At 44.1% G+C, this 14574-nt stretch overlaps 3 protein-coding genes across 3 annotated transcripts in view; 1 reads left to right on the top strand and 2 right to left on the bottom strand.

Moving 5' to 3' along the window:
* LOC135339652 (serine/threonine-protein phosphatase 6 regulatory ankyrin repeat subunit B-like) overlaps positions 1-14574 on the top strand; it is a gene marked incomplete in the record, with an annotated part of 1209744 nt that overhangs the window by 791610 nt on the left and 403560 nt on the right.
* LOC135339744 (serine dehydratase-like) lies at positions 14-2405 on the bottom strand. The gene is made up of 5 exons (XM_064536007.1): positions 2102-2405; positions 1782-1961; positions 1216-1304; positions 808-1038; positions 14-463 (listed from the first exon to the last, which is right to left on the bottom strand). The coding sequence occupies exons 1-5, from the start codon at positions 2282-2284 to the stop codon at positions 148-150; spliced, it is 999 nt and encodes a 332-aa protein (XP_064392077.1). The 5' UTR covers positions 2285-2405; the 3' UTR covers positions 14-147.
* Positions 2572-14567, bottom strand: LOC135339630 (tetratricopeptide repeat protein 28-like). Its single transcript, XM_064535784.1, has 8 exons — positions 14414-14567; positions 11755-11944; positions 9628-9775; positions 4734-9301; positions 4328-4501; positions 3886-4200; positions 3007-3235; positions 2572-2757 (listed from the first exon to the last, which is right to left on the bottom strand). The coding sequence occupies exons 2-8, from the start codon at positions 11941-11943 to the stop codon at positions 2693-2695; spliced, it is 5688 nt and encodes a 1895-aa protein (XP_064391854.1). The 5' UTR covers position 11944; positions 14414-14567; the 3' UTR covers positions 2572-2692.

Below are 14574 nucleotides of genomic sequence, written 5' to 3'. Positions count from 1 at the left end.
TAATGAAACAGCAGTACGTTGATTGAAGTTGAATCGTAATTATTATATGTGGCATTTATTAATTACTGTGTAATGACACAATATTAATTGGAATGAGATTCTGAGCAAAGACAAGTTTATATTGAAGCAGTCTGTTAATTAGAGTAGCTACAGTTCGCACTCTTCCCTCCACTTGTAGATTGAGTCCAGATTGACTCCATTGCCTCCACACACAATGGCCACGATATTCTCCAGTCTATCGGGCAACTCCCCACTCTTCTGTGCCTCTGATATCACGTCCTCGTACACAGCTGCCATGGCTGCCCCACAAGCAGGGGGGACCAAGATCCGATGGTCATCAGCAATCCTCACACACGCTGAGAGAGCTTGTTTGTCTGTCACCACTCGAGAGAGTATCTTGTGTTGGGAGAGCCACTCGAAGGAACGTTTGCTGACACGCTTGGCACCCAGGCACTTGGCAACACTGTGTGTGTGGGTGGGTGTGTGTGTGTGAGTGTGGGGGTGTGTGGGTGTGGGTGTGTGGATGGGTGGGTGTGCTGAGATGCACATGCATATACAAACAATAATGGGCTACAGTTAGATGGGTATAATTATGCTAAAAGGTATTATTCACTTTCCCATGACCTTGTAACTGATATAATAATTATTCCTAAGAAATGAATACTAAAATTAATATCGTGTCACTCCAAACTTTAACACGACCTTACTATACTGTAGATACACTCCTATGCACTTACATGCATATATATTATGGCACCTTGAACTTTGCCATGACCCTATTGACCCTCAGTACTATCATGACCTCACCTTGTGATGGCGTCCAATTGCTTCCACTCTCCAGACACAGCACAAGCATTCAGACTGCCCGCTCCCTTAGTCTCCATTGCAACCACGGGGATCTCCCCCCAGCCAATACGATGTAACCCCTCAAGCACTCCGTTCATTAGTCCCCCACCACCGACTGCCACCACCAGTAGGTCCGGGACCACACCCATCAACTGTGCCTGTATCTCATCCACAATAGTAGAATGGCCGGTCCTGTGGAGAGAGAGAGACAAGTTAGTAGGTCATACCTCTACTAAGATCAGATAATTCATTGAAAGTGCTTAATCAGTTATTACGATAGAGGGCATTTATAAAATAAAGGCTTTAATTGTATTGTAGAGATAAGATTGGGAAATACTTGATAGGTGAAAAGTTGACTACTTTCCTCACCATATCTCTGGGTGGTCGAACGGATGAATGAGCACACTACCAGGAGATGAGGCAATCACCTTGGCCCTCTCATTGGCATCGTCCCATGCCTAAGAGTGTGTGTGTTGTGGGTGTGTGTTTGTGTGGTGTGTGTGGTGTGGGATGCTACAAGCTTATTCGCACACAACAGGAAATATCACATAAAATGCTCCAATTAATTACTGCCATACCATTGCATATATCATTTATACCAGGCAGTCATGAGATTCACATGATCTACTGTTTGTAAACATTGCAATGTTTTAAGGGCCATACAACCAACCAACATCCTACCAGCTAGCCTAGGGGTGATGTGGTGTGGGGGTTCCTGGGGATGTGTGTGTGTACTTCCTGTATCCTACTCTCTCCTCAATAGGAGACATGCAGTCAACAATCTACTATCAACAGGATGAGGTAATTGGAACAGAATAGCATGCACTGGTTTATACAGGTAGCTTATTATGAGTCCTAGAAAGGCCAATAAGCACCTAGTACTGCTCATTTTTAATATATGCAGCTCCTAGTTGCTATTGAGTATAGTGACCCACTTTTCCGACGACCTCTACAGTGGCTCCCTCATCCTTGAGTTTTGCCACAATGAAAGGGGGTGTGGGCTCTGGGACCACCACTGTGATAGGCATGCCCAGCTCCTGAGCACAGAACACGGCAGCCAGACCAGCATTGCCCCCTGATGAGCTGACAAAATTAGTACAACCCTCTGCCACCGACTGCATAATATAGAGGAGAGACAGAGTAAATAGTGCAAATGTGTAAATCTACATACCGATACATTAATTATGCTTCACCGCTCCAGCTACGTACATGAACATAATTATTAAATGGTGTCACTTATACACGTTTGCTTCACCTTCTGACAGAGTCGTCCTAGTCCTCTGCTCTTGAAGCTGCCTGATGTCTGCACACTCTCCAGCTTCAACCACACGGAGGCGCCCATCTTGGAGGAGAGCTTGCGGCTCTTGAGGAGGGGAGTCACTATATGGAGCGGAGGAGCAGGTGCCACAATGGTGGAGCTCACTTCTGAGGACTGCATCTTCAGTTCTTGCTTTCTTTCAGTTCTTGTTTATGAGTGTATGAATACAAGTTGCTTTGCTTCTCTTTAGTAGAGCTCTGAACTTGTGACAACATACCTCCAACACACCCACTAAAGTTGCAAGCCGCGGTCTGACCTCGGAGTATAGCTAGGGCATTAATTGAGCCCCACCCCTCTTTCTTGAAAGGGGAAGACCCAACAAAACTTATTATTATAGACGACCTTTCCCCTACTTTCAACAGTTAAGTTTTTATTAGGTCTGGACTTTACATGCATTTCACTGATAACATAATGACCAAACAATCTTGTCTTGACATGAACACAAAGAGAAGTACATGTATGCACATCACAGAGAGCAACAATATATATTATAGCACAAGGGTGGAATGGATGATTGATTAGCAGGTTCTACAACAGTTCTGTCTTCAACTTAGTAGGCAAAGAACCTTTGCCCTCCAGTAAGTGCTCAGGGCCTGCAAGAAGGAAGAGAAGCAATTCAAAAACCAATTCTCCAATTGTTATATAATAATGACCTCTTAAAAAGCAGAACACATTGTTGGGAAACTAAAAAGACTGAACATTATACAATTACAATTATACACTTATAGGTATATGACTCATCAGTAATCTAATCACAGAGTGTGGAAACAAGCTATAATTATGCAATTTCAAATAGATGGGCAGGCGCTCAAATGCAAGTTCTGACGTCACGACCAACTCACCGAACACAGCTGAGATAGAGGTGGCAGCAAAGTGGAGCATCTTCCTCTCTAGTTTGACAGCTGGTGCTGACACCATCACTCTATCGCCGTGGGGGTCTAAATGATTAGAGGGTTCAAAGTTCAGATGGTGGAAGAACTCGCTGCATCCAGACGTAGCCCAGACAGGTTTATCTAGTTTGAGTTGAATGCTGTCGTTGGGACTGTCCAGTAGTACCTTGCCATGTTGCAGCTGTGTGTGTGTGTGTGTGTGTGTGTGTGTGTGTGTGTGTGTGTGTGTGTGTGTGTGTGTGTGTGTGTGTGTGTGTGTGTGTGAGATATTATTTAAGCTTTCTAACGTTTGAGAGATTATGTAGTACATACATTACTATTGACAGGAGTGTATGAATACACTCCTGCTATTGACTACCGTATAGCGGGTAATTTTCGTGGGGTAAAATATTCGTTATTTTCGTGGGCAGGCTGACCTCCACGAAATTTTTATCGTAGGCGTGGCTTATCTGAACGTAGGAATGCCGTGCAGCCACGAGACTAAACGAAATTTTTACTCACGAAAACTACCGTTTCTCGAGTTGAACGAATTTTTTACCCCACGAAACTTACCCGCTATACGGTACTACGTATACACTGTAAGTAGGTTGCCATAGCTTTGTTACTTGCACCAACAAAGCAATAACCAACCACACACATAATTATATACTCACATGTGCATGTGTGTGTGTGGAGAGATATCATTAAAGCTTTGTAGAGATTATGTAGTACCAGGAGTACATACATTGGTCACTATTCATATTCAACTATTGACTAGGTAAAGGATAGCATTTGTGCAGTGTCTGTACTAATACTTGCACACAACAAAACAATGACCACAAACATACTCACAGCGGTCAGTAGTCCCTTAGCAACGCCTGGGTGTCGGCTCAGAGTGGAGAGAGCCTTCAGTGACTGGACCGGGATGCCTAGCAACGCCTCTAGATGTTTCTGTGCCTTTCTCTGCAGTCCCGAGTCATCGTGCTCTGGAAACACAATGGTTGCCGGGACTTCCTTCATAGCTCCAATGAAGTGAAAGCCAGTACATGTTAGCAGCTCTTGCCATCCTCGTACAGAGCCGACCTTTGACACTACCGAATCTCTGGAGGTGTACTTGGGTTCCACAGAGCCTTCAGATTGAGAGATACGCTTCATTGAGTTTACCAGCTGTGGAGAGGGATTAATGTAAACTTAGGAGCCTTTAGACAAAATACATTAATAGCACACTACCAAGCAATGACAAAACATTGTTTGGGTTTTGTGCTATTTTTCTTTAACCTACCCCCACACTTACCATGGCCTGCAGTGTTCGCAGTGTTGAGAGGAGGTGGTCCAGTGGAGCTTGAACCATTGACCTCACGCTTAGCGCTAGCTCTACTGATCTGTCTCTGAGCACAATGTCCTTGCCTACCAACATGTAGCCCGCCCAGTTGGTGGGGTGTCCGTACTTGCTGCTCGTGTGAACAACCTGTGGAGGACGGGGTATCGTTAGCACACTGTAGTATGCAGTGGACTGGGCCAAGTATAGGATCTACACAAGTACAAGTCATTAGCAATTACAATGTACAATGTACACAGCTTGTGTAAACTAGAAGCAAAATGCCACTCAATTAAGTAAACAGATTAGCTAAAGCTACATACACAGGACTAGTGTATGTACACAATGCTGGTATTACAGGATAACGTGATTATGTGCTCACCTGCATAGCATATCTGAGAGCCCTGCTTGCCCGGCTACCATAGATGAGGCTGCTATAGAAAGCGTTCATCATGAGCCTCGATGCCTGATAGCCAGAGGGCCAGAGGGGAACAAGTACGCAGTCCACACCGGCCGATATGAAGGCTTGGGCTAGACTCATTAGCCCTTTGTAGGACATCCTCGGAGAGTCACTCTTGTGGGCTCCACTCACCACCACCATCTTGGCTGATAACTTCATAGCCATGATCTCACTGACACTCAGTATGCACTGGGTGGGGTCAGGTAGTCCGTTCATCTCCCCCTCTCCTCTCCCACGGCTACTCTTTGACCCTCCGCTCAATCGACCACTTTGTTCAGAATCTTCCGAGTCACTGGCTGCGTTGTCGGGAGGAGCTAGAATAATCTCACATCGATTCCACGACACATGTGAAGCAAAATGTACACTTTCAGCTCGCGGTAGTTTTCTTACGAGTCTGTCTTTCGAGGCTTTACTTCCGATCATCGGTGTAACTTGTAAGAGATCTGAAATCAACTTAGCTTCTTTTTCGATTCCCCTCATTGGTTGCCAGTTGCCTAGTCCGGCAGGTACAGCAGGGTTGGCCACTATCAGCGGCTCAGTGAAGTCACCAGCCTTCATTGAGTGGTCAGAATTCGACACCATACTTTCAGAAGATGGAGATTTCGAACGTCCTTTTGGTGAAGTGGAGCCATTTCTAAGAGGCATCTTGGAGCGTGATTTTGAGAGCACAAGTGATTGAAGAGAGGGTGAGAATTGCAGCCTGTATCGCTCGTAGAAACATTCACTCATTCCCTCGCTCTTGAGCAGTGCAAATGGGACAAGGTAGAGATCTTTGTCTGGTACAATGATGAGTTTGCCCGATAGTCCAGAGCTTCCTTTCTTTGACTTAGGGAGGGCGTATTCCAACGGGCGAATGAGAATATCGTAAAGTTCGTGTACTGGTTGCATGTTGATCGCTTTTATCCCTTTGCCCTGTGGCACTTCAAGTCGGTTGCCCATCAAACTACCACCCATACGGGGTATGGGAATACTGGAATTGGAACCCAGCAGAGACTCATTGTCCTCGAGATCGAAATCGTCGGAGATTCCAGAACTGACGCTCTTTCCCATTCGGTAACGTTGCTCCACACCCAGTGATTCTCGAACAGATGCTACACTCTCGATAAGAGGCTGTATGTAGGAGGAGCTTGTCTCACTGTACACTGAAGCTGTGTCCGAACCACCAGAGAAGTTGAAATCGGTCATGTCTACTTTCTGAAATTGGACAATTCCACTCTTGGGGTGAAGTAGCCAGATGAAGACGTGGTTCAAAGCCACTGAGAAGTAGAGTACAGGTGATTGAATAGTGTCCACTGCTTCTTGAATCCAACTCGAGTTGGGAGAGTATTGCTTCATCAATCCACAATCTTTCAGTGTCTGCCTGTTCACCTCTCTATGCATGAGTACATCGGACACGGCTCGATTTCTCTCCATCTCTGCCATTTCAAGAGCTTCCTCGACTTTGCCCAGTTTGACCAGTGTGTTGACCAGCGTTTGGAACAGGATAGAATAGTGAGAGAGGGTTTGCTTCGTAGCGTGATCGTAGTGACCAACATTGTGTCTCATGTGCTCGAAGAGGGGTAGTGCTTTTTGCAAGTAGACCAAAGCGGCATCATAATGGCACTGATAGTAGAATGCTTGACCGAGGTAGAATCGAATTTTTGCTTCTGCTTCAATTTCCGTTTGTGTCTGTTGCTCCTCTTGTGCTTTAGAGGTCTGCTCAACCACAAGACTGAGAGCTTGCTTGAGGAGAGTGATGGCTCGATTGCAATCGCTCATCTTGATGTAGATCTTTCCAAGGCCGGTAAAAGCAATAGCTTTTGTAAAGGAGTCATGAAGTTGATCGGCAGCACTTAGCTGTTTCTCTCTGTATTCTATGGCACTTTTGTACTCTCCAATCGATTCGTACGTCTCAGCAATGTTCCCCAGGGCACGGGCTTCTCCGTCGACGAAACGATTTACACTCGATATCCGCAAATCCAGTTTGTGATAGTCGATAGACTCGCGATGATTTCCCAGTCTTGCGTGTACCTCCCCCAGGCCACATGCAGCAAGGGTCTCACTGAAGGCATCGTCTAGACTCCTCGAAAGTGTCAGTTGTTGAGAAAATGACTCCAGAGCAGCTGTATACTCTCCCATGTACATCTGAAGACCACCTTTGTCGGCGTAGCACTCGGCTTCAATGTACTCATCACCAATGTTTCTGGCAAGTTTAAGTTGCTGCTCGAAGAAAAACAAAGATCGTCTGAGGTTCCCGAGACCTCTGTGTGCCCGGCCAAGACTGCTTAGAGCTCGAATTTGCATCATCTCGTTTTGGGCACTTTGTGCACGCATCAAATGCTGATCGTGGTTTTTGACCGCTTGTGCATAATCTCCAATGGCTTCGTATGAATCTCCAAGGTTGGCATACGCACTTGCTTGTTCTTGGATATTATCCTTGAGTGTGAGAGCACTGGATAATTGGAGTTGGTGGTAGTGTAAGGCTTTCTGTAACCCCTTCATGTTGCGGTGAACAATACCGAGACATCCGTACGCCTTTGTCTTGAAAATGGGATTGTTGAGTTGTTTTGCTAGAGCTAGCTGGTGCTCATAGCAATCAATCGCTTGTTGGTGTTGTGTGAGAGAATTGTAGGCTGCTCCCATGTTTCCGTATGACAAACATTCGCCAGCAATGTCACCTGTCGCTTTCCTTACTGTCAGATCTCGTCGATGATAACTGAGTGCATGATCATAATCGCCCCTAGAGAGGTACGAGTTTCCGAGGCCATTGTAGGCAAGGCCTTCAAACGTTTGTTGCTGTTCCTTCTTCGCTTCTTTCAAGAGATTCTCGTAATATTCGATGGCCTTGTCATAATCACCCGAGTCGAGTGCATCTTCAGCAATTTGATTCCAGAATGTACATTTTCCAGAAGAGTTTTGTATCTCTTCTGCAATCGCGTGAAGTTTCTTTCGATAAATTTCAGCTTGTTCTCTGTCCCCCATTTCAACATATGCTTTCATCAGTTTTTCGCAAGCTTTAGTCATACCTTCTTTGTCTTGTGCCTCCTTGGATACCATGAAGTCGTGTTGGTAATGGTGCACAGCTTGCTGATGGTTACCTAGTGCTTCGTGGCATAGTCCTAGGTTGTGACACACCTTGCTTTCAGTGACATGATCTTTCAACTCTTGTGCGAGCTTCAACGCTTGGTTTAGGTGGGGAAGGGCTTCGCGATACTCTTTGTTTGTGGTGTGAAATGTTCCGAGGTTGCTTAGAGCCTGACATTCAACAGGTCGCTCCTGAATCTCCCTGGCTAAGTGGAGGCTTTTTCTCAAATGTTCCAGAGCTCGTTCGTGGTCGTCTAGAGCCAAATAAGCTGTACCAAGGTGTCCCAAGGTGGTGGCTTCTCTTGCTTTGTTGCCTGTCTCCTGGGAAATGGTCAGTTCTTGTGCGTAATAGCCCACAGCTTCTCTGTAATTGCCTAGGGCAATGTGGCAACTCCCTAGGTTAGCAAATGCTCGTCCTTCCGCTGGTCGATCTTTGAGTTTCTGTGCCAGAGCAAGACTGTCGGAATAATACTGCATGGCTTGGGAAATCTTTCCAGATGCCTTGTGAATGTGTCCAAGGTGACTCAGTGCCGCAAGTTCGCCTTCATCGTCCACAATGTCACGACATAACTTCAACTGTTGCTCCCGACAACTCTGAGCATGCCATAGATTGTTCATAGCTCTGTTAGCATGTCCCATACCACCGTATGCTCGTGCCTTGAGGGTCATGTTGTTGAGTTGTACAGCCACAGAGAGCAGTTGCTGATAAAACATCATCGACTGTTCGTAATTCCCTTTGACATGACAAGCGTGTCCCAAGTGTCCGTAAGCTTCAGCCTCTTCTAGTTTGTTGCTAGTTTCTTTGGCAAAGTTCAAATGTTGATGGTGCCATACGATTGCTTTGTCCACGTCGTTGTTGCTCATAACTGTACACCCAAGGTTACTGAAAGCCCTTGCGATTAAGCTATGGTCTCCGATATCCTTGGCAACCTTTAACGAGTCTTTGTACACCTTTATAGCGTGCGGATAATTGCCTTGTTTTGTAAGTGCATTTCCAAGTCGCGTAAGAGAGTTCACGACCTCTAAAGGATCACCTCTTTGCTGGGCCAAATTGAACTGCTTTGTATGGTGAGCGATAGCGTCTTCATACCGTTCCAGAGAGAAATAAGCGATTCCGAGATTGTCTCTGGCTCGACAGCAACCAATTTCGTCTCCGAGTGTTTCATTGATTTTTAAATCTTTCTCCATATACTCCAACGCCTTGTCCGTGTTGTCTAGCAACCAGTGAACACGCCCGAGGGCTTGCATGAGCGAGGCTTCCAGTTTCAGGCTGTCTGTGCCGATAGCACGAGCTGCTTCGAGTATTCGTACGGCATATTCGGATTTGTTTGCAGACTGAAGTTCTTGACCGATTACGGAGGTGATGATGAACGGATTCTTGTCCAATTTGAGGCTCTCAAACTTCTCCAACTTAGGCTGAAAGTTTCCTGTGTGGAAGGAAGGGCATACATGAGTGCAGTGGCAACACTGGTAACACAGGCCACACAACACATGCACAGGACCTTGTATGGTGTACTAGCCAAACAGTGGTTGCCTAATTACATTAACTGTGACAACTGTGCAGAAAATTAGTAGACAAAACTTGACACTGTTTACTTAAGAAAGTTCAATCAAAACAGGTGCCAGGTATGCTGAATTAATCTTGGTTTAAATTATAACCCAAGAATGGTTACACTGCCTATGGCACATTACACACTCCAAAACAACAGCTGGACACTTGCAGCAGTTCACACATGATCTAACATACACGTACCTTTGTAGCGTGATTTCAACATCGACTCAGTCATTCCATGTAACATTGGAGCTTGTTTAGGGTCTGTTACTAAGCCCTCCGCAAAGGCCACCATGGCTTCTTCATGACGCTCCAGGCCTTGGTAGGCAACCCCCAGTCGATAGTAGCTCTGTAGGGGGGGAGGAGATATCAACAGTATTCAATGCACTACAGGGTCAGGAGCATTGTACTCGTGTATGACATCATTGTAAATAAATCTACATGTACAGTCAAGTAGCATCTTTGAACATGGTGATCCAATTTCCAATTTCACAATAAAATTTCTTCTTGCGGATGACCATGGGCGTATTTTGCCGAAATTGGGCCAAAAATGATATTTGATTGATTCTCTACTTCTAAGCATTAATTTGATTGAAATTGGATCGGCAAACTAAAGTTATGGCTGATCAAAGATGATGCTGGCTACGTTGGCACAAACAACTATAGAGCCACACAACACACACGGTGTTGATCAGTCACGTTCAAAGAGTGCTTCAGATTCCACACACAAATGAAACAATGGCCACAACTGCTTTGCACATTAGGAGCAGCACACACATGGCCAAACTACACTCATCCAACAAAGGTTTCACAGTGCATACTGTCTACAATCAGACGGATAGACGGAAGCACAATGAATAAGGAGGAAATGTTAACTGCTATAGCTACTTGGCAATACCCTTCACTAATTGATGGGTCTAGTACACAGTGTCATGTACATGCATAGTCTATATAATATATGTACACAATTATACAGTCACTGATATGCTATTAATTACGTTAATTTGACCTCCCCAGTTTCTTGCATTACATGTATATTCACGAGTGGCTCAGACCTTGCGCCTCATGTTGTGGAGCAATGAATTCTCAGCCAATATGAGGCCATCATCAACACGATATAAGTATCTGACATTTGGCAACTATAGATCAAAGATGGGTACCAGCAGAGATCAAAGTCTTTAATTGGCCGAGAACAACCACTTCACATGTACTAAAATACCTATTATCCAACTACAGGGTTTTGAAAAATCTTTCAAAAAGTGTTGAGGGTTGAGCGTTCCTTTAATTATGGAAGACCAGTGGTGCAAAGCGTTCCATGTATATGTAAGGAATGTTCAACCCTCAACTCTTATGGTTGATGTTGCAAAGATTCTGCAAAGCCCTGTACTAGTATGGACAACAGGCCATCCAACGTACCCTGGCCATATGTAGAGGTTATGTCTTTGTGTTAATGGGGTCACTCCAAATTGATTAATTAGCCGCAACAAAAACTATTAATAGCACTTAGGTGTTTCTGTCAAGGGTTGTTACACAGCCGGTCATACCAACTACTAAATATATGCCAAGTTGGACCTTCCAAACTAAAGCTATGGGCTCTCAAAGACAGTCAGCTTGAACAGTGGAGATGCACTACACAGTAGTTAGTGTACAGTGGTGAGTGGGTGAACAGTGGAGATGCACTACACAGTATTTATAGTGGTGAGTGGGTGCATTGGAAGGGTGTGCTAAAACACTCCACTTGGCACTAGAGTCAATAACAACAGGCGGTCACAACATCACTAAGTGTGTGTTAGGCAATACAGTAATTAGTCCTATAATTATTCTTATATAAACAATACTCCTAATATTCTTATGTTACTACAATACGCTTGTTTGTGCGACAATGGGTGATTCAGAACGTGGCAAAGCATTGTGCTTCTATTCCATACTAGAGTACACTGTCACAAACTTGTCAGATAAGACATGCATTGAATCACTTTATAAAAGTTTCCTTATCTTTCCTCTACTTGTCAACAACTTTCAATGATAGGAAATGCACTCTCAACTCTACGCACTGAGCTATAGCTATATAAAGTGGTGGACACTTCTCTATCAAATATTCATCCCCCCTACTAGCTGCTTAGGAAGGGATGATCACTCATTCTCTGTGCAGTTATCTATCAATGAACACTCTGGGTTTATAAATACAGCCCCCTAGCTCCTTAGCAAGGAATGTAATTACTGAAGGAACACACTGGGTCTATACATGCAAGTACAGTCCCCCTACTACATGTAGCAAGGGAAGTAATTACCAAAGGAACACATTGGGTCTATTACAGTCCCCCTCACCTTAGGCCAGTCTGACTTGAGCTCGTGGCATCTCTTAGCGTCTTCAAGAGCCTCTCTAAACTTGCCCACTCTTGAGTACGCTGCAGAGCGGTTGCTGAAGAGGAGGTGGTTGTTTCTGTTGAGTGTGATGGCCTCTGTGAAACGCTCTATAGCCTGGAGGAAGTCACCCTCGTCTGAAGGCTCCGCCATCCTGTGAGTATGTGTGTGTGTGGGGGGTGGGGTGAAGGTGAGTGTGTGTGTGTGGGGGGGTGGGGTGGTGAGGGTGTGTGTATGAGGGGTGGGGTGTGTGTGTGCATGTGTGGGGTGACGGGTATTGCACAGAGGCTGTATAGTACATACATGTAGCAAGAAAGGAGACCAAGCAATACACACAAGGTACCAAAGTCTACAGTGAAACACAAATAGGGGAAGTCCCTCCTCCTTTAGGCCATGTCTCCAACCCCTTGACAAAAAAACATGCTTTAGTCAAGGGGAATAAGACATCCAGACTAGCTACAAGTAGTCATGGATATACGCTACAAATGACATCACCTGACATCAAAGAGCGGTGAAGTGTTGAACGATTTAAATCAAAGAGGACAAGATAAAACACATCATTCTTGAATCAAATAATACCTTGTCACTAACACGTCACTAATACAATGATGTACATCTAAGCTTTCAAGTGCTCTACCTTCATGTACGTACTTCCTCGACACTTTCATCAACAAACGAGCACACTGTGTATTAATAAACTGATGGACTGTCAAAACTCACCACACCGCATGTACACACTGAAACAGACTGATTCACAGGTCATCTAAGGATAGGTACATTCCTTCAAGGTGTCCATTACATACGAACACATAGGGATGCAGCACACACACACTGACAAGTTCAAAAATGATAAACACAGGCAATTAGCAAAATATTATGGGATTACCACCATGGAAACTGTTTTGTAAAGGACAAACACTAGGATAAGTTCACACCATCTAACACACAATTATACCTATAACTGGATTAATTCCACCTAATTATATACTCCACCAGAAGAGTTTGGCTCTTCTTTGCCTCAATTACCCTCAAGCTAACAAGGTTACGTAATTATCTAAACACAAAGATAAATATAATGAGCACATAGAAATTTAGCTAACAGAAATAGTGCCCTAAGGGCACAGCTACGAAAAACAGCTCGTATTACTAAAACACAGACTTTGTAAATGGAAGTTTACTATTAGCACGTGTTTATATTTTGAATACCGTAACTCTAGCAGAATGTTTGTACAGCTGTAACCTGATCTGCTTGAGGGCATGCGAAGTACGTAGTAGGCATATATTGCATATAATTATTGCGAGAAATGACCGTAAATCCTAATGCTAATACTGTCAGGTTAAAAATAGATGACACGATGATTGAATTATGGGATATAATTATTAATGGACTAAATTTATACATACTATACGTACACATAGGCAATGTCAATAGCACTGTTGTTAATCTAGACGGCTCGTACGTTGTCGGAAATATTAGAGTTGGGTCAAAACAAACTCTATACACACAGCAAAAACAGATCATGTGACACAAACAATGGATGTGTGTGTGGTGTGTGTGTGGGTGGGTGGGGGGGGGTTGATACCTCAAGAGATCTTCTTTTTTATCAGCAAGGTGGCCACCATACTTTAGATTGCACATCAAATCATCAAAGACAGTAGCCCAGTACCATATTCATTACACATGATTGTGATGTCAGAAGCATTCATGTGGATGCATGCATAGCAACACAGTAGTACAATAGCTTGTATCCACATGCCAGCATACACATTGGGGACCTCATTGTCAAGTACACACGTGGGTGGGGGCTATAACGTACACTACTGTACACCCTGTGTACCTACTTCAAGTACACACATAAAGGTACAGTACTATACCTTTATGTGTGTACTTGAGATAGGTATACACTGTACCATTTAAGTATTAGCTATCACGAAATTAAGTTAATGATAATTATGGATGCATACAACGGGTCAATAAAACAGCAATGAATACAGTTACAAGCAACACTGATAAGCCACCCAGCAAACAGCTGAATCTAGTTTCCATGGGAATTCATAGCACATGCCATGAAGCTCGGTGTCAACGTGACTAGCCTGCACTGCACCTGCCTACAATAATGGCACTATGTGCAATAAGGACACAATGCGTGCTGATTGAAACCAAGACAACCGACTGTGTGTGTACATGTCAGTATAGGGACAGGTACTACAGACTAAACATCTGGGGAGGTTTAGATTGGCAAATTTTGCAAGACAGCTAGGGACTGACTGCATGCCTAATCAAAACTAAAACTGCCCATTAATTGACCTTACTGGCAACACACCAATTATAAAGATACCCTAATACCATTTATGAATGGCAGTGTGTGTATGGTACTATACTATTAATAATATGGCTTTTATAGCAGTAGACAGATTAAAATGTGTAGAGTGTGTGCATACTAAACTAATAGTTGCTAAAGGGAAGTGGCTAAAATTATTGAGCACTAACACAGTGTATTGTCTGGATGGTTCAATGGTCTAGGTACAGGTACTAGGTGCTAGCTGTACATGTACAGTATACACTTACAGGAACATGGGTTCAAGACTGCATTTAGGTAACTACACTATATTTTCTCCTTACACAAGCTTGTAGTGATCTTTGCTTTGATGAATATCTTGTTAGCTGAAGCCACAAGCAATGTCGTCAGTGTCTCTCTTGATCCTGCCTCACTCTTTATCTTTTTAGTTCAGCTCTCGTCTAGTCTAGTAAAGTTAATTAGGTAAAATGGGCGTAGTTTGTCA

The sequence above is a fragment of the Halichondria panicea genome, chromosome 8 (genome assembly GCF_963675165.1).
Source record: "Halichondria panicea chromosome 8, odHalPani1.1, whole genome shotgun sequence".
Classification (NCBI taxonomy): Eukaryota; Metazoa; Porifera; class Demospongiae; order Suberitida; family Halichondriidae; genus Halichondria; species Halichondria panicea.
This window is presented reverse-complemented; position numbering and strand designations above follow the sequence as displayed.